We start from the raw sequence: 19,829 nt of genomic DNA, 5'->3' as shown, positions 1-19,829 counted from the left end.
CCCATAGGGGACTTGTAGAAAAGAAGGGGAGTTTGTGTGGCTGCTACTGAAGGGAGTAAGGGTCAGGCTACTTGGAATTTGGTGGTTTTAAAATCCTTTTAGTAGTAGACATAGACTGTAGTAATAGACTGTCTTGTGATCTTTGTTGGTGTTTTTTATGCATCGGTTTTTGAGCGAAATATGTTTCTTCTTCTTCATATTTTGCTAACATTTCATCATCTAGTGAGATTTACTTGATTCTGCCTGCCTGGGAAGGAAAGCCTTCTTATAATACTCCCTCCTCTGAAATGGTGTTTCATATATACTTATTTTCATTTGCAGTGTTTCCTTGCGTGAACTATGTGAAGATGAAGACGACAATGTGGTCTTAGCATTTGAACAACTGAGCAAAACCTTTTCTGAAAAATTTCACAAAGTCTAAAAACAGTCTTTTCAAACCACTTAAAATATTTTCATGGGTATTTTTCAAGTCATATTTTATGATTCTCATGGTTTCTTTTTTCCAGAAATATGTATATGATGAAGTAGAAAGAGCAAGCACTTTGGAGTCAGAGTTGTAATCAAACTTTCCATGTTCTCTTATGAATACCACTGAGTGAATTATATTATATTTGAATTTTGGTTTCTTCATATAGTTGAATAATAATCCTTATGTATCAGCTAGTTTCAGACTGATTGAGGAAATTCAAGGACTTTGTCAGTGACAAAAATAATTTTTACACTGAGAGACTTAAGCAAGTATCACATTCTGAATATATTTTCCCACAATTTCATAGTTTGTAAAGTATCTATTAAGGGTAAAATAAATGATTACACTATCCTACAGTTAAAATAGATTCTCTCTAATTGACCTAAATGTGATTACATGATTTAGATTTATGGCTATTAAAATAGTATCTTCCAGTAATCTTAAACTACTAATTAAAAATTTGAAATGTGAACTTTGATATAAATCCTCTGATGTTTGGAAATTAAATGTAGCTGATGGTTTGTCTTGATTTTAATTGTAAATAAATGGTTTGAAAACTACACAGTAATAAAATGGGTTTAATTTACATACCATTTGTCTATGTTCAATCTATGCATCTGAAAATCCATTTACACACACATATTTATTTTATATGATAGTTTATGCATACATTTGGCCCTTGAATAATGGGTATGAACTGTGTAGTCCACTCATATATGGATTTTTTTCAATAAATACATTGCATATTTTTTTATATTTTCAATAATTTGAAAAAACTCACAAATGAACCATGTAGCCTAGAATATCAACAAAATTAAGAAAAAGTTAGGTATCTCATGAATACATAAAATATATGTAAATACTAGTCTATTTCATTGTTTGCTACCATAAAATATGACAGAGTCAATCAAGGAAGTTATAAAAGCCGCTGTGGATATGGCAAAACGGTGGTGATTGTGGTGAAGGGTTTCAAGATATGGATCTTAGAGAAATTCAAGAGTTATTAGGCAATGTACCAGAAGAATTAGCAGAAGACGACTTAATGGAGATGAGTGCTTCTGAACCAATGCCAGAAGATGAGGAAAAAGTCAGAAGAATCCAGAAAACAAATTGCCATCAGACATTCAGGTACAAGTATTTTGATTATTTAAGACAGCTTTGACTTCTTTTACAACACGGACCCTTACAGGACACTGGCACTGAAACTAAGGCAAGTGGTGGAAGAAGGACTGGTTCTGTATAGAAACATTTTTAGAAAAATAAAAAATCAGACAAAACGAAGATGTGTTTCTATACAGTTACACTGAGTGTGGCTGCCTCTCCTGCCCCTTCTATCTCTTCCTCCTCTCCCACCCCTGCCACCACAGAGTCAAGGGAGAGAGCAAGACCACCCTTCCTTCCTCCTCCTCCTCCTCCTCAGCCCACTCAATGTGAAGAAAAGAAGGATGAAGACTTTTATGATGATCCATTTCCACTTGATGAATAGTAAATAATCATCTGTTTTTTACAATGTACAGTTAATAAATATATATGTTATATATGTGTGTGAGTGTCTTTGTGTGATGATAATAACTTCATGGCATAATAATAAAACTGTATGAGGTGTTCTTGGGTCATTAGCACCATCGCCTACTGTGTAGAACATTATCTGCATGGCTTGTATGGAAGTAGATAGCCTATTCTTACATAAGTATAAGGTAAATAGTATTTAATATAAAATTAATAATATTTACTTACTGTTTTATAACTTCCCTTTCAAAGAATTACTTTATAATGCAGTGTATCTTTCTTGTAATTGGAGAAACTACATATCAACCTATCATCACAGGTAAGTTTTAAAAGAAAAAATGGTTTCCAATACTATTCTGAATGACTGTAATACTATGTATTGTAAAATTTTATAATGAATCATCTATTAGTATATAGGCTAGATGACCAAGAAACAATCCTATTAATTATACTAGGTGATCATGAATCAGTCATGTGCTGCTTGTTTGTTATCAGTGTATGAATTGATATGCCTATAAATGTGAATTTATTTTACTACATATGAGACAATATTGACGTAGGTACTGAAAAGCCATTTGTCTTGTAAACAATGTAATATAGTATTGATAAAGATAGTATTGTAAATGTAAATAAAAATTTCTTTTGATTTGTTAACATTTTCTTTTCTCTAGCTTAATTTATTATAAGAAGATAGTAATAATACATGTACTATACAAAAATTTTGTTAATCAACTGTTAACATTATTGGTAAGGCATCCAGTAATTAGTAGGCTATGAATAATCAAGCTTTTGTAGAATCAAAAGTTACACGTGGATTTATGACTACACAAGGTTCAGCACCCCTAAATCCCATGCTGTTTAAGAGCCAACTGTAATCATTTTTCCTCTCTAGCCTCAAGCCTCAGGTCACAGTTCTAGATTCTATTTTAGACCCAAAATGTGAACAAAGCATTTCATCCTCAGAGCAAAAGTTCTACTCTGCCCTGTTACCCAGATGTTTTACTTAAAGATGATGTTTTGGGTGAAAATTTTTATACAAAACTTTGTTTGGCTTAGGAAAATACCTGTGGTTCATTTTGTCTGGAAATGGAAGAATTCTGTTTTCTGGAATTCATTTCTGTACCATATTAGGGATCATTACTTTCTCTGGCTACATCCACTCTCATTATTTAAAATACTTGCACTACAACAATTTCTGAACACCAAGATTCTTAGACACCAAAGTGGTTTATACTATTCTTTATGTCTACTACAATGATATAAAATATTAATATATTGTCATGGTTTCTACTTCCTACTTTGGTTTCATAAGTCTCATGGAGATGTGGTCTATCCCCCCATCCCCTACATGTCTTAGCCAATCTGGCTTCCTAATATTTAGGAAGAATATATGATTACTTCTTGCAATGTGGTATTTCCTTAAAAGAAAAAGAATACACCTAAATTATTTGAGGTGGGTCTAATGGGAAGCTTCCTTTCTGATTTTTAGCAACAACCTAGAGAGTAACTTAGAAAATTTATAAGTAGCCAGTTGACATAGGGACTTTGAAAGCATTTTGTGTTCTATTTGTTGTAATGCTATGAAATCTTTTTAGTAAGATTTATTGGAGAATTATTATCACCATAATTTATTTCCATTTTACATGAAAAAACACACACATTGACATCAATCCTATAAAGGGTATTCTAGAAGAGCCATTTAAAATGTTACTTGATAAAATTATAGACTTATATACAGTTTTAAGAAATAATACACTCACACATACAAATCATCTTACCTAATAATAGAAAAACATGTAATGGACTGTTCCTCTTCTATGCCACCAGCCAATCAGGAGTGATATGCAAATCAACCCAACAAAGATGAAGGTTAATTTGCATATATGGGCCCAGTGATGGGGGTAGGATACAGGCATTCTGCCCCATCCCTGGCTCCAGGGCCTGAGTGGAAAGATGCTGGGCTGGAGTGAAAAGGCAGTGCCAGCAGCCAGGGAAAGAAAAGCCCATTCTAGCATGAATCTTTGTGCATTGGGCTTCTAATAAAAGAATATATATAATGGGAAAAGAACAACCTCTTCAATCAATAGTGTTAGGAAACTGGAAAGCCACATGCAAAGGAATGAAATTGGACCTCTATCTTACACTAACATAAATGAACTCAAAAATGGATTAAAGAATTGAATTGACTGTAACACTTGAAATCATAAAATGCCTAGAAGAAAACATTGGTGGTAAGCAGCTTAACATTGAACTTGGTAATGATTTTTTTCAATTTGTCAGCAAACCAAATGCAACAGAAGCAAAAATGAACACATCAAACTAAAAAGCTTCTGCATGAGAAAGGAAACCTACAAATGGGAGAAAATATTTGCAAATCTTATATCTGAAAAGAGGTTAACATCCAAAATATATAAAGATATCATACAAATCAATAGCAAACAAACAGGCAACTAAATAGTCTAATTTAAAAATGGCAGAGGATCTGCATAGGCATTTAAAAAAAAAAAAAGCATACATATGGCCAATGAGTACATGAAAAGATGCTCAACATTACTAATCATCAGGAAAATGCAAATCAAAACCACAATGAAATCTTACAAGTGCTGGCAAGGACATGGGAATTTTTGTTCATGATTGTTTGGAATGGAAATTGATGCAGTCTTTATGAAAACAATATAGAAATTCTTCAAAAACATTAAAAATAGTAGTGCCACATGATCCCACATCTGGGTAATTATCTGAAGGAAAAAAACAACAACACTAATTTGAAAAGTTATATGCACTTCCATGTTCACTGAAGCATTATTTACAGTTACCAAGACATGGATGAATTGATAAAGAAAAATATATTCATATAATGAAATATTATTTGGCCATAAAAAAAGAATTAAATGTTGCTATTTGTGACAACATTGAAGAATCTTGAACACATTAAGGTAAGTAAAATAAGAGTACAAAGACCATATGATATTACTTATACAGGGAATCTAAAAAAAACAGCAACCAAACCAAAAACTGAATTTATAGGTGCAGAAAACTGATTGGTTATTTTATAGGCAGGAGGTGGGATGTGAATGTAACAGGTGAAGGGGGTCAAAAGTAAACCTTTGAGCCTGGTCAGTGTGATTCAGTGGTTGAGCATTCACCCATGAACCAGAAGGTCACAGTTCAGTTTTTGATCAGGGCACATGCCTGGGTTGCAGGCTCAATCCTCAGTAAAGCTGTGTGTAGGAGACAGCCAACCAATTATTCCCTCTCACTGATGTTTCTATCTCTCCCTTTGTCTCTGAAATCAATAAATATACATTTTAAAAAGTAAAACTTACAGTTATAAAGGGCATGAGATATAATATATAGCATTGTGACTATAGTTGATAATACTGTATTGCTAAGACAGTAACAAAAGTTTTCAACATAGGAAAAATTCTAACTGTGTGGTGTTGAATGTTAACTAGACTTGTTGTGGTGATCATTTCACAATATATGCAAATATTAAACCATTATATTATATGCCTAATCCTAATATTTGTTCAATTATATCCCAAATGAAAAAGTAATTTAAAAATAATACAGAGAGATTCCACATAGCCTTTACCCCATGTCCCAAATGGTAACATCTTGCATAATTATTGCTTGTCTCACTTTTGTTCTCATATGTTTATTTCTAGTCTGCAGATGCAGAATGAAGAGTTTTAAAAGGACTTGCACCCTTCAGGCGGCATTCACTTTTCAAGAATTTTTAAGGAAAAGAAAACGGGAGATGCTGGAAGCTGCCCATTGCCTTCACTAGCAGAAAGGGGCAGACAAGGAGTCTGGAAAGCTGGTAAACCTTGAGGCTCTGGCAAGGGTCAAAGCCATATACCCACTGTTTGGTAGAGACAAAGGTAGCTGGAGCAACTTCCACCTTTTAGTCTTATGTAAATCTTTGCTGATAGGGTTACTGAAATTGCCTGCCTAAGGGTATGGGTATATTCCAAAACCTGAATAAAAGGGATGGCAAGGGTAGAGCAAAATAGAGTCCTTCCTTGGGCTTCCCACTGGATCCCCAATTTCCAAATTAGTATTTCTTGTCTTGTCTCTTTGCATTCGGCCTCATCCAGAGCCCGAACCCAAACCCTGAACCTGAATTTGAACCATGCAGATGTGGGACACTCACAACATGCATTCATTTGTGTGTATATACTTGTATGAAGTTTCATTTGTGTGTATATACTTGTATGAAGTTTAATTGCATGTGAAGGTTTATATATCCACCCCCATAGTCAAGGTACAGAATAGTTCCATAACCATCAATAATCCTCGAATTGTACTTTATAAACCCCTCTCACTCTCTCCTGCCTACCCTTTTCCCCTACTTATCTGATTCCACATCCCTTCACCCCAGGTTGTCTCTAAGCCCTAGCTATCACTAGCTGTTCCTATTTCTGTTTTTCATTTCAAGATCTATATAACTGGAATAATATAGTTTGTAGCCTTTTAATATTGACTTTTTTTTCCACTCAGCATAATTCCACTGAGAGCCATCCAAGTTGTTGCATTATCAATAGTATGTTCCCTGAGTGATTTTCTACGGTGTGAACATACCACACTTCGTTTAATCATTCAACCCACTGTGGTAAGTGAGATACATATATATTTATAATACAGTACTCTTTGGGAACCCAGTGGAGGTAGACTTATATCTGCTTAGAATTGTTGAAAAATACATCACATAGTCAGTTGGAATTTTTTTTATTTATATTTTATTGATTTTTTGCTGATTTTTTGCAGAGAGGAAGAGAGAGGGAGAGAGAGTTAGAAACGTCGATGAGAGAGAAACATCAACCAGCTGCCTCTTGCACACCCCCTACCGGGGATGTGCCCGCAACCAATGTACATGCCCTTGACCGGAATCGAACCTGGGACGTTTCAGTCCACAGACTGACTCTCTACCACTGAGCCAAACCGGTTTCGGCAGTCAGTTGGAATTTTTAAAATATATTTTTATTGATTCTAGAGAGAGAGGAAGAGAGAGATAGAAACATCATTGATGAGGAGATATCTGTAATACTATGAGCAATAAAAAAATTCATAAATATATTTTTAAATGATAAGAGAGAATTATTGACTGACTGCCTCCTATATGCTTCCCACTGGGGATCGAGTCCCCAATCTGGGCATGCACTCTGACCAGGGATGAAACTGTGACCTGTTGGTTCATAGGTCCATGCTAAACCACTGAGCCACTCTGGCTAGGCCAGACTTTCTTTTCTTTCTTTTTTCTTTTTTTAATTATTGTTAAACACTTCATGGAGATCCATTGGAGGCAGTAAAGCATGTGGATAAAATGCCCAGGCCACTCCTCTGGAATGAAACTAGCAGTTATGTGGTGACTGGAAGGAAGGCTTTTAAAATGGTCAAAGTCAGAGGTGATAAAGCAAGAGCCTTAACACAGTGGTGCTAGGCATAGAAAGGAGGGATGAATCTAATGGTCTTTAGGAGATACAATGGACAAGATCTAATAGCAGATTAAGTATGGGTCTGGGAGGAGAAGATGTAGTTCTCTCATTTGAATGGAAGAATGGACTTGGATGCCATTAAATTATGTAAGATATATCAGGGCAAACTATGAGGAGTAGAACTAATTAATGATTTTAGTTTGGGGCATTTTTACATTTGTTAACACCTCCTTAACATTGCTGGTAGGTAGCTTGAAAGATGAAATATGAGTTAAGGAGAGATATTCAAACTAAAGGTAAAATTTATAAACACAACAGTTATCAGTGAATATTTAATATTTGGAGCTACAGAGGCATGTTTTGCACTCAAAATCATTACATTTTTCTCAGTGATAAAACCCAAATTCTGTGGATGCTATTTAAGACTATAATCTGGCATCAACCTGCCTTTCAAGCCATATTGCCTACTTTTTGTCATTTTATATGTATATATATATATTATTGATTTCAGAGAGGAAGAGAAAGGGGAGAGAGAGAGAGATAGAAACATTAATGATGAGAGAGAATCATTGACTGGCTGCCCCCTGCACGTCCCCCACTGGGGAAAGATCCCACAACCATGGCATGTGTCCTTGACTGGAATTGAACCCAGAGCTCTTTAGTCCACAGGCTGACGCTCTATCCACTGAGTAAAACCAGCTAGAGCTGCATGTTATATTTTTAATAACCAATTCAAAGTAAACCAGTCCACAGAGTGCCCTCTGAAGTACAATTTGCATTCTCCTCCTTTTAAATCAATTATGTGGCCGAAACCGGTTTGGCTCAATGGATAGAGCGTCGGCTTGGGGACTGAAGGGTCCCAGGTTCGATTCCAGTCAAGGGCATGTACCTTGGTTGCGGGCACATCTCCAGTAGGGGGTGTGCAAGAGGCAGCTGATCTATGACTCTCTCTCATCGATGTTTCTAACTCGCTATCTCTCTCCCTTCCTCTCTGTACAAAATCAATAAAATATATTTAAAAAAATAAATAAATAAATCAATTATGTGGCTCTGAATTTCCTTACAGTTGCTCTATATAATCTTAGCCAGGCTTTAAATCCACCTCAAATATCACCGTCACTGTGCAGCTTTCCATGGGATGAGCTCACAGAGAGGAAACACATAAAAGCATCTCTTCCAATATTCTCCAACTTTGAGTCTTCAGCAATGAACTCAAAACTTAATATAATGAGATGCATTCAAACCTATATTAAGAGTCAAAATGTTTTCTGTAGAACGAACCAGCAAAGCCCTCAAGCTGTGCTATTGTCTAAATGCTTGAAACCTAACAAAAAAGAGGGTCAGTGCCTTAGAGATAACGGGCAGACAACCTCTGAAAAGAGGTCCGCAGAAAGGATGGTGGTTGGGCTTGGAGCCTTTGCTTCTATGGGAAAAGGTGTGCTTCTCTTTGGCCTCCTCCTACCACCTCAGAATCAAACCCCTTTTTTCTGATTGTATTCTCATGATAGAAGCTAGCATTAAGTCAGTTTTGCCCACATATTTTTACATAAAAATATGCCCTACATATTTTTACAAATGAAACACTTCTATTTATTGAGTGTCTATTAAGTGTTAGGTGTTTTATAAAATGATTTTATAATAAAATAATGACAGTGATAATAAGAGATCTCATTTATAGTGTCATAGGCACTGTTAATTATTATTATTTTTTTAATTCTCAAAACAACCTCTCTAAGTAGTTATTATCATTGTTATTGTTGAAAAATGAGAAAACAGGCTCAAAACAGCTCACAGGATATAATGTAAACCCAGGTCTGTCCATGGCTCCAAATCTCTTCTTTTGCTTACAAAACACTGTCTCAGTCTCATATACAGGCTATTATTTAATGTAATCCCCCAAAGAGAATGGCATTATTTTCATTTTAAAAATATTATTATTATTGCTGAAAAAGCTGATTGGAGACATTTAAGGTCTCTACAGGGTTAGGAAATGGTTGAGAAAAGGTGTAAACTATTTTGTGGGGGCTTTAAAATCTATGATTAACTTATTTATATCTTGCTGGGTAAAGTTAGCTATTATTTTATTTAGGATTTGCTTAGAATTCCCCCACCACCACCCACCTCCAAATATTTTGTTTAGGATTATTACATCTAACCTTCACATTTCCTCTAACCTTCAGGATGTTTTATGCCTGGAACATGAGAACTATGAAGAAAACAGGCATATGACAGCGGAGTAGTGTTCCTGGGTGGGTCCCATTACAGCCATGAGGGAGATTCATTGTGCTGGTTCTGCACAGAGCACTGCTGCTGAACGGCTGGGCTTTATTTACTTCCCAGTGGACATTCTATTCCAGTAAGCAGATCACTTTTTTTTTTTTTTTTTAAGAATTTTTATTCCAAGAGTTACTCCCATTCTTGCTCTAATTTTGGTAGGATTTTAAAAGCAAATAAAAGAAGGTGGAGGAGTAGGCAGGCAACTGTGAGTTTAAAGGAATGGTTGGACTAAGTCCTTGGAGTAATGACTAGCCAGGCATGTGCCAGACTTCAGTGAAGTAAGGAGGTAAGTGTATTAGACCTTTGCCTTCCATGTTTATTTCTCTAAAGGGTGTGGCCAAAACAGCTGGCATCTTGCTGAATCATTCCCCTTCGCCTCTCCAGGAAACGAAAGCTAATGCCTTGGTTGATGCAGAGAGCTTGCTGCCCTGGGTTCAGTTAGAGAAATAGCATAGCTCTGACTGATCACGGCCGACTCACTCCCCCTGTCTTGGGACTGCTGCTGGCTGTTGGACTGTGAAAAGGAAACTACAGGTCCCAGGTAAAGGGGGGATTTTGTGCCTTCTGTATAGATGAATTGGTGAGGGGAGGGTGGGAAATGAGTGCTTATGTTGAAGGACCATGTAAGAAAGGACTGACTGCTAAGAGCTGACTTATACGTGAAGGTTAGTTAGACTTGGGGTAGTCCCAAAAACAATTTCTTTGCAAATAAACTACAATATCCACTTGAGATTGATGCCAGCATGGATGCTTCACATGGGATTTTATTGGTAACACAATGCTAAGACTTTCCAGAATGAGCTTGAGTATGAAAAAGAAGTTACACAATTTTGCATGAGGCTTATAGCTTAATGTAACAGACAAGGCAAACATAAAGGACACCACACACACACACACACACACACACACACACACACACGTTAATTTAAGTGTCTATTTCTAACTGTTTTGGGAAGTCGAAGATAGGACAATGATGAGTTTCGCAGGATTGATTGATAGAGAAACAAGGGTGTTAGTGAGAAGCCTACCTTAAATGGTGGTTGGCAAACTTAGGTTGTAAATACTGTTAACACGGTTTTTGCCACTTATTCCACCAGATGGGCTGTCTCAACAGCTGCCTCCTCCCTTCCTTCTCCGCCTCCAGCGGCGCCCTCTTTCTCCGCTGCCTTCTCAGCCTCCTCCTTCCCCGCCCTCCCCTTCTTTCCCCCTCTGCGTCTGCAGCTGCTCCTCCTCGCAGCCCCCGACAAGCATCCCTGTGAGGTCTCCCTGGGCAGGGACACTGGCTCCGCCATCCACCGGGTAGGGATGGGGGTGAGGGTGGGAGGGGGGGTGGAGGTGGGAGGGCTTGGGCGCTGGGCCATCATCCGGCTTCCCTGCCTCCCGGAGATCCTCAGCACTTGGCGCTCCTGGCGGAGCAGCTCAGAAGCCAAAAGCCAGGGCCTGTCTGACAGCTTCCTCCGGGACTGTTGGCCCATGCTCCCTTACCAGAACCTGCGGCTCAGAGTGGAGACTTTTGTGTCAGCACCTAAGGACCAGCAGACATGGAATGGGAATCCAAGGAATGATCTGCGGCAGAGCGTGGTGCAGGCGGGGGTGTAGGAAGCTGGAGGGGACAGGATTTCTCAGGCGGTGGATCCCAAAAGAAACCCCCTCTTCAGGCCACAGGAAGAAGGAGCCATTTTAGGAGTTGCTGGAGGCCCAGAAAATCAAGAAGCCGCACCAGCGCCCCCTCTAGAGCCCTGGAACCTGGATTCCCAGGCCCAGCCCAGGATGCCCGCTCAGACCGTGCCTGACCTCTTGAGGAAGCTTCACTGAAGGATGGTGCAGAGCCCTAGCTGCTTAGGCTCAGTGGGTAGAGCCTTGGCCTGTGGATTCGAGAGTTCTGGGTTTGATTCTCATCAAGGGCACAGGTTGCAGGCTCAATCCCCAGTGGGGGGCGTGTAGGAGGGAAGGGGTCAATGATTCTCCCTCATCATTGATGTTTCTATTTCTCCCTTTCCCTCTCTGAAATCAATAATAATAATAATAATAATAATAATAATAATAATAAATAATAGAATGGTTACAAAGTAGATTCAGTTCACAGTGGTACTAGGTATAACTTCAGAATGAAGCCAGGCCAATGTCGCCAGTGGTTTCACCTTTGACTTTGGAGTGGGGTCCACACCGAACAGGGAGGTACCCTGTCTGACAAGAGGAACGCTGGCCTGTGTGCCCCTGCCACTGGCCAGCCTTCCCCAGGATGACACCAGCAGACACTACAGAGATCTCAAGAAAGAAACGCTACACCATCCCTGGTTGTGCTGAAACAGGCCTTCATACTAGAACTTGGAGACTGCATGTGAGTTTTAGGGTTTGTTTTGGGGGATACACAAAAGCTACAGTGAAGGAACGTGAGCAGTCCCAAAGGTGCAGTTTCTGGGAATGGCAGTGGGTGAGGTGGGAGGAGGTTTGCCACTGGGCTTATTGTTGGCATTGTTTCTCAGCTGCAAGCTAGAATGTACAAATAGCTTCAATGTTGTGGTGACCCTCTTGTACAGGACTCTTGTAGCTTCAGCGTCCTTTCCCCAATGAGGTACCAACACACGACCCTAGAATGCACGAGGACCCTCAGGCACTAGGTAAAGGGAAGGTTTGCAGGATCACTGCCCAGGGTGGCTTCCTACTCTCGAGGACAGGAAGTCTTGGGAGGGTTTTGTGTGTGTGTGTGTGTGTGTGTGTGTGTGTGTGTGTGTGTGTTGTTTTTTTTAAGAAAGTGAATGATGAATAAATAGCCTAAGTTTTATAGTAAAATCATTTGATACTCTTTAAAAAAATAACAGAATCTTTTTGAGTGTATTTCTGAGTTTAATAGTACAAAACTGTATTTCTCTTTGGGGTAGATGGTGATAGATGACTCAACTTAATTGGGGTTCTCTGAACAATTAAGGCTATATTTCTGCAATATTTCAACACAACGGGAAATCAAAGGAAATAAGAGTTCTTGTCTAGGTAGCTATTTGTAAAATCTATAGCCACTTCCCTTTAACGATGACAATAGTATTCTTGGGAAAGACAAGGGCCTTGGATCAGATAAAAATCAGTTCTTCAATTTATTAGTTGCATGATGTTGTTAAATGAGAGAATAATTCTAACACTAGGGAATTATTCAGAGAGCTATATGAGGATGAATAGAAAATATTTTTTGAAACCACGAATTTTTGTATTTTAAAAATACTGATATATTGTGTGGTAGAATGATAAATTCATGTGCATTTTACTAAAACAAAAATAAATGTAAAGAATGTGACATCAATGAGATTGCATGCTTGCCAGGGCTGCTGTTAGATTGTTCCCTAGATCCTGTGTTGTTGGATTATTTCCAGGGAAATATTGGAGGGAAAATGGTATTTATGCTAATCATTGAGACAAGCATGATTGTCTAGTGTATACTTTCAGTTATTTCCTGGTTCAGTTGACCAATGGGATTAATCAAATAAGTTTTATACATATCCTATTTGCAAACTAAGGAAGATACTGATTCTAATCTTTTAGAGGCACAACCTGAGCAACTTAGTGAGATACTCCATTCAAACTCTGCCTTCTCAGATCTGCTGTTGGCCTTTGAACACCTTGTTTTTCTAGAATGCTCTTACCCTGCCATTATCTGGAAAGCTCCTGATAATTCTTAAAAGTCAAGTTAAAATAACTTATCCTCTGGTAAGCCTTATTTAGTTCTCCATGGCACTCTCCATTTTCTGCTTCCATCCTACCTAGTGCATTTACTAGCTATAATACAACCCTCATTATATCACCTCTAAATTAACCTGCTGGCCTGGTTGCCCCCAACTGCCCCCACACCCCCTCCCTGTTCCCCATGAGCCTGGTCGTCCCATGCAGCCTGCTGTTTAGTCATTTGGTCGCCCCTCACTAACCCTTCTGCCAGCCTGGTCACCCTATTGAGCCACTCTTGCTGGGCGAGGGTTTTTTTTTATTTTTTTATCATAAATGGATATGGAATTTTGACAGATGAGTGGATGTTTCTTAGAAGCTACAGGCCTTGATTGGGTAGATTAATTAATTAATTAATTATTTAATTATATTATTATGAGCACTCAGTAGGATGACTGGTCTTATATAGCCAAGTAACTCTTAGCTACTATTTTTACAAAAATAAAACACTGGCTTTTGTAATTCTGTAGGTGTAATTTATTTTTACATAATTTGATAATTACATCTGTGATTTCATTTAAAGAGTCCATGACATTAAAACTTCCAGTGACACTTTTAATGCTACTATAGATTGGAGTTTACTCACAGATAATCATTCCTTCTGCTTGCAACTGTCTTGTGAATCTGAGTATCTATAGCACCTATGACTGTATCTATTTGATTTAGGTATACAGTGAAAGTTTATTAGTTTGATTTCTGAGGGACCACACTTGATTCTTTTCTCCATAAGCTGGAGAATAAACATTTTAATATAACATGAAGTTATGCTATCTGCTAGCCTACAAGATAGTGTCCCAGTTTTTGTAGCTTTCTTAATGTCACCACTTAAATATTTTACTATTTAAAAAAGAACAGATAAAGGAAGAGTTCACCTGTTTATACAGTGAGACGATGCATATTTCATAAACTCATTTGAAAAAAACTGATGTAAGTCATTGGGTACACAGAAAGCTGCAAATTTAAGCATTAATAGAGTGGTAATTGATTATAATCTGGTTGTCTATGTGCTCAGCTATGAAATAAAAGAACACAATCAAAGTAATATTTAAAATGCTAGAAATTTATCTATGTAGACTATTTCAATGTTAAAATTTACATAGAAATGTTCACCATTTATTATTCTTTTTAGATCAAATCTTCCTTTAAATGTCTAGTACATGATTATTTTTTGTCTCTGAAAATATGACTTTCACATACATATTTTCAGGAATAGGTTTTGCCCTACCATGCAGCTCCACCATCCTGTTTAAGTAATTTAGTTGCAAACATATTTGGGAAGAGGATTATGAAAAAGTATCCTCATTAGGGAACTAGGTATGGAGGAGACTTAGAGAGAAGAAGGAATTGAACAGATTTTACCTTTGGAAGAAGTAAATTATAGTGTGATGATAATTAAGAGCTTTGCTTTTATAGAACATGGCTTCTGAACCTACTTTGTCAAATGAAAAATCAAGCCCTAGTAGCAGCGAAGGTGAAAGTGAGAGTGATACTGAAAGTGACAGCTCTGATGACAGTGACACCATGGAGAGCTTGTCCTCATTTGATCAATCTGAAGAAGAAGATCATCTGATCTCAGAAGACTTAGTAGAAGAGCCAGCTTCTGGGCAGTTACCATGTGAGTCTGGAATGCATGAAGAGAAGCCATCAGAAGTTGAAGCTATAGATGAAAGCAGCCAGGCTTCAGAAAAATCAGGTGAGGCCACACCCATGGATGAATTTCCCTCCCTCCTTCTTCCTCCACCCCTTTCCTTCTCTTCCTCCTCTTCTTCCTCCTCTCTCTCTTTCTCAGTCTCTGAACAATATCAGTGCCTTCACGCTTTCTCTCTTTTATATTAAATAAGATTTTTGTTGTGTTGCTTTTTGGTTGACCCAGACTGAATAGTTTGCTTGGCTTGGAATCTATATTGTAAACAAAAATTAGGTTAAGGAATCTTTTTAAAATGAGTGTGTATGAGTGATTTCATTTAACTTAAATACATATTTATTACACTCCACTTAGGTATAGTTCTTTGAATTTTCATAAATCCAGTTAAATCAATAAATCCTTAGGGATAGGGACTGAGAATCAACAATTATAATAATAAGGTTCTCACATGGTTCTGATTATACTACTGTGACTTTAAAAGCAGGTCCTCAAGACTCTGCTTGACTCAAAAGGTTAAAGAGTAACGGAATGTTAAGCCTGAGTTCCTAAATTAATTATAGATTTGGTAAAAATGGGTTTACAGTGTATGTGAAACAGAATTTATTCTTATGACATTATTTTTATTGGATTATTTTCCATATAAACAGCTGTAAACTGACTTCCACCCTACAGTGTATTAGCACATCCTCCTATATAATAAAAGGGTAATGTGCAAATTGACCAGAATGACCAGAACAACCACTGGACCAGTCACTATGAGGCTTACTGACCACCTCTCAGTCCCTTTCCCGAGCCAGCAGGCTCCCATCCCTGATGGCAAATAGAGAACTGAGGGTGGGTAGCAGAGGATGTGAGTGGCACCAGGACAAAGACCCCACCCCACCAGTCACCCTACATACAGAGGGTAACCTGTGGCAGGGGTGGAGCTGGAGAGCAGGCAGGAACAGCCAACTTCTCAGTTCTTACCTCTCTAATCTCTACCTCTTAGAGAATTTCTCTTGCTTATGTTCCATGAGACATATTAAAATTTTTATTGACCTACATCAACCCAAAAAATTCAATTAAAAAATAAAGAAAGGAAAAAAATAATGTAAAATATGCCATAATTTGTAAGACAGTGGCAAGAAAACAACCTAAATGTCTATCATTATGGAATTTAGCTTCAGAAGGTGTTACAATTGTATGGGAGAGCATTATCAGCTGCTAAAATGTGCATCAATGTGGATAGATCTCAAAATCATAAAGTTGAATGAAGAAAAGTTGTGGAATGATACCATTTAATTGAAGGTGAAAAAGAAGGATATGTATGTGTTCATACAAAGTGATGGCAAAGAAATATTACAATGGCGTGGCCAGCTAATGACAGCAGAATGGGAGGGAATACAGCTACATCTTCAGTATTTATTCCCCTTTAATAAATAAATTTGAATCAAAAGGGCAAAATTTTAACACTTATCAATTTCAATGTTTGATATATAGATATTTGCTATTATTTTTTATACTCTTTTAAATTATTATCAGGCTTCCCCCCAAGAATGATCAACCAAAATTTAGGGTTGCCCCATCACCAACCACCTTTTATTAACCATCTTGATTAAATTTTCAAGATTTTTGAATTCTTCATCTGGATGATCTATATATATATATATTAAAGTCAAGTGACCGGAGCACCTGAAACGACTGGTTGCTCACCCACCCTGATTGGGGGTGGGGCTGGCCAGCCGACTGTTTGTATCCTCCCTCCTTCCAGCAGGCCTGGCCCCAATCAGAGCAAGACTGGCTAGACTGCACTTGTGCACAAATTCGTGCACTGGGCCTCTAGTGTATGAGTAACTACCCACAGCAAATGTTCATAATTCACCTCAGCTTAAATTGAAATATTTCTTGCCTTCTTACAAACTAAAATAAAAACAAGTAAAAGAAATACAGTAGACCAATTTAATGTGTTTTTAGAATTATTGATGCAATTGAGAGTAAACTTTGAAATATTATTCTAAATGAATATTTTCACATGACTCCACCAGTTAGGCAGGCTTTTAATAAGCAAAACTTAATATTTAGTAACGGAAAACATTTCTGCTTACACAAAACTTTAAATCTTGAGTCTGTAACTATTCACAATGCTAGCTTGTATGGTTGCTTCTCTCAGCATAGACATGAAAATAGTAATGATAAAATGGAAGTATGAAATTACAGGGTCACAAAACAATAAACACATTTGGAGACTTCTACATTAATTGCAACAAAACTAAATAAGTACAATTTTAATGAAAATGACTATATACACCCAAGTGTAGCCTTACCATTTAGTTAATAAATTTCAAAGTACTTTTTAGAAGTGAGGAGCTACCTATTATTGATACATCTGGTCCTGTATATAGGCATGTCTAGGTACCCCGCATTTTTAAAATATGCTTTTATAATACCTAATACCCCTTTATTATGCACAAATTCACTTTCTTTGAAAAAGAAGCAGTTGTGAGAGCTCAATTAATTAATATCAGTCAACAATATGAGAGATTCTTACGCTGTAACAGAAATGCCAAGAAATCTATAGTGTTGCAATATTCCTGCTTACTCCCCCCCTCCCCCACCTCACATTCTAAATAGGTGAATGTTTGTTTCCTTTACAAGTGCTAATTTCTTAATAGAATGCATTTAATAAGGACATGGAGTATTACAAAGAAATTTGCTGGAGTAATTTATTTCAATGAATTAGATCAAATTTTCTCCCCCACTTCCCTCAGTATATAGAAGAGTAGAAAAGTAAAGGATATATCATTTTATTATTTGTGCTTAATGAGAAAACCTTTTAAAAACATATTTCATTGATTTTTTTACAGAGAGGAAGGGAGAGGGACAGAGAGCTAGAAACATCGATGAGAGAGAAACATCGATCAGCTGCCTCCTGTACAGTTCCCAGTGGGTATGTGCCCACAACCAAGGTACATGCCCTTGACAGGAACTGAACCCAGGACCCCTGAGTCTGTAGGCTGACGCTCTATCCACTGAGCCAAACTGGCCAGGGCAAAGAGAAAACTTTTGAAGGTAGACACTGTATCTATATCTATATATCTGTTTAAAGATGTCTTTCTATATATTTATATAGATTAATTTTGAAAGCGTTAAATTTTCAATTTTCTGGACATCTTGTCTTTGTGGACTTGTATTTATGTTTATCATTAACATTCATTTGCAACTAGAAATTTACTATTTTGTGTTTATGGGAAATCAAATTTTAAAACTGTAAGATTGGCTTGCCTTGCTTATATTTATTCTTTTTAATAAATAATATAGGCATATTTTCATTTTTAGCATAATCTCTTTATCTTTTGACATGTAACTGAATATTTCATCCATGCTATGCAGTCTTGTATAAAATATAAGTATACTCAAGATTAGCAACAGAAGGAATTATCAATTAAAATTATTTTAAAGTTGAGTATTAAACTTGTTACTTATTTTAAAGGATTAAATGAATGTAAGCGAATTCTGAGGACCCTCTCAATAAATATTTGGAACACTCTGTCAAAATCTAAGTAAGTGCAGCACAAATCCTTAAAGTATTATTTGATTATAAATAATTCATTTCCTCTCTGTGGCATATTTTTTATTTCTTCTTACTAAGAATCATTTTGGATAAACTGCAAGTGGGGCAAAAGATTGATATTTCTGAAAATAGGTAAATATTCTCTTTTCTTGGGAAGGATTTCTCTATATGGCTTTTATTCAGTAGCAAGGAATAATATACTGAAAATTTGAAAGGGTATAAGTGGAGGACTGACTCATTTTTTAAATCTCGTGTGAGACTAAAGCAGCAATTTAATTGGCATCATATTGCATGTCAAAATCTTCGAAAATTTCATAAAATTGAAATTTGGTGTTTTTTAAAACATTATTTAATAGCAACCAGGGCAAATACACCAAACTAATGCATCTTTTAGTTCCCTCAATAGCCATTTTTGTGTGCTCATCAATATATAGCCTCTAGGGATGAAGAAAGTAGAACTTCTTGTTATAGGTGATTTATTTAGTCTGATCTTATATCATTGATCTCCACATTCCAATTTTCTAAAAATAATTTAGAATAGATGTGCTGAAATGCCATTTGCATGCAATTATAAAATAAAACCCAAACCCAAAACATCATTTATGATATGAATATTTTAAACATATGACATAAGAATACTTCTAAAAATTGTATAAATATTTATCTCACGAATCCTCACAGCAACTACATGAAATTTTAACTTTTTAAAATTCCCACTTAAGTTGAGAATAGAGCACAGAATAGAGAAATAAGTAATCTAAAGACCCAGAGCTTGTCCTTTTTTAAATTGGGTTATTTGTTTTCCTCGTGTTGAGTTGTATGAGTTATATATTTTAGAAATTAACCCCTTATTAGATGTGTCATTGGCAAATATGTTCTCCCATTCAGTGGGTTCCCTTTTCCCTTTGTTGATGCTTTCTTTTGCTGTGAAAAAGCTTTTCAGTTTGATGTAGTCCCATCAATAAAACAACAAGTGCTGGCAAGGATGTAGAAAAAAGGGAACCCTTGTGCACTGTTGGTGGGAATGCATACAGGTGCAGTCACTGTGGAAAACAGCATGGCGTTTCCTCAAAAAATTATAATTGCATCTAGTTATTGATCCAGCGATCCCACTTCTGGGAACATGTACATCCGAAGAAACTCAAAACATTAATTTGAAAGAATATATGCACCCCTATGTTCATTGCAGCATTATTTACAAAAGGCAAGATCTGGAAGCAGCCCAATGGC

General features: G+C 36.9%; 2 protein-coding genes across 4 annotated transcripts in view; both read left to right on the top strand.

The window, feature by feature from the left end:
• LOC118711441 (probable ATP-dependent RNA helicase DDX60) overlaps positions 1–2,007 on the top strand; it is a 91,213-nt gene extending 89,206 nt beyond the window's left edge. For both annotated transcript variants that reach the window (XM_036424525.2, XM_045576584.1), the window contains one exon: positions 322–2,007. In XM_036424525.2, the coding sequence (XP_036280418.1) occupies positions 322–421 (100 nt within the window). In that variant the 3' untranslated portion in view covers positions 422–2,007. The remainder of the gene's footprint in view (positions 1–321) is intronic.
• Positions 2,008–10,080: 8,073 nt separating this feature from the next.
• The window catches only part of LOC118711448 (probable ATP-dependent RNA helicase DDX60), a 74,834-nt gene continuing 65,085 nt past the window's right edge, over positions 10,081–19,829 (top strand). For both annotated transcript variants that reach the window (XM_045576597.1, XM_036424537.2), the window contains exons 1-3: positions 10,081–10,234; positions 14,818–15,097; positions 18,519–18,588. In XM_045576597.1, the coding sequence (XP_045432553.1) occupies positions 14,821–15,097; positions 18,519–18,588 (347 nt within the window). In that variant the 5' untranslated portion in view covers positions 10,081–10,234; positions 14,818–14,820. The remainder of the gene's footprint in view (positions 10,235–14,817; positions 15,098–18,518; positions 18,589–19,829) is intronic.

The sequence above is a fragment of the Pipistrellus kuhlii genome, unplaced genomic scaffold, assembly GCF_014108245.1.
Source record: "Pipistrellus kuhlii isolate mPipKuh1 unplaced genomic scaffold, mPipKuh1.p scaffold_m20_p_8, whole genome shotgun sequence".
NCBI classification, from domain to species: Eukaryota; Metazoa; Chordata; class Mammalia; order Chiroptera; family Vespertilionidae; genus Pipistrellus; species Pipistrellus kuhlii.
Note: the sequence above shows the minus strand (reverse complement) of the source record. Positions and strands in the feature narration are given on the sequence as shown.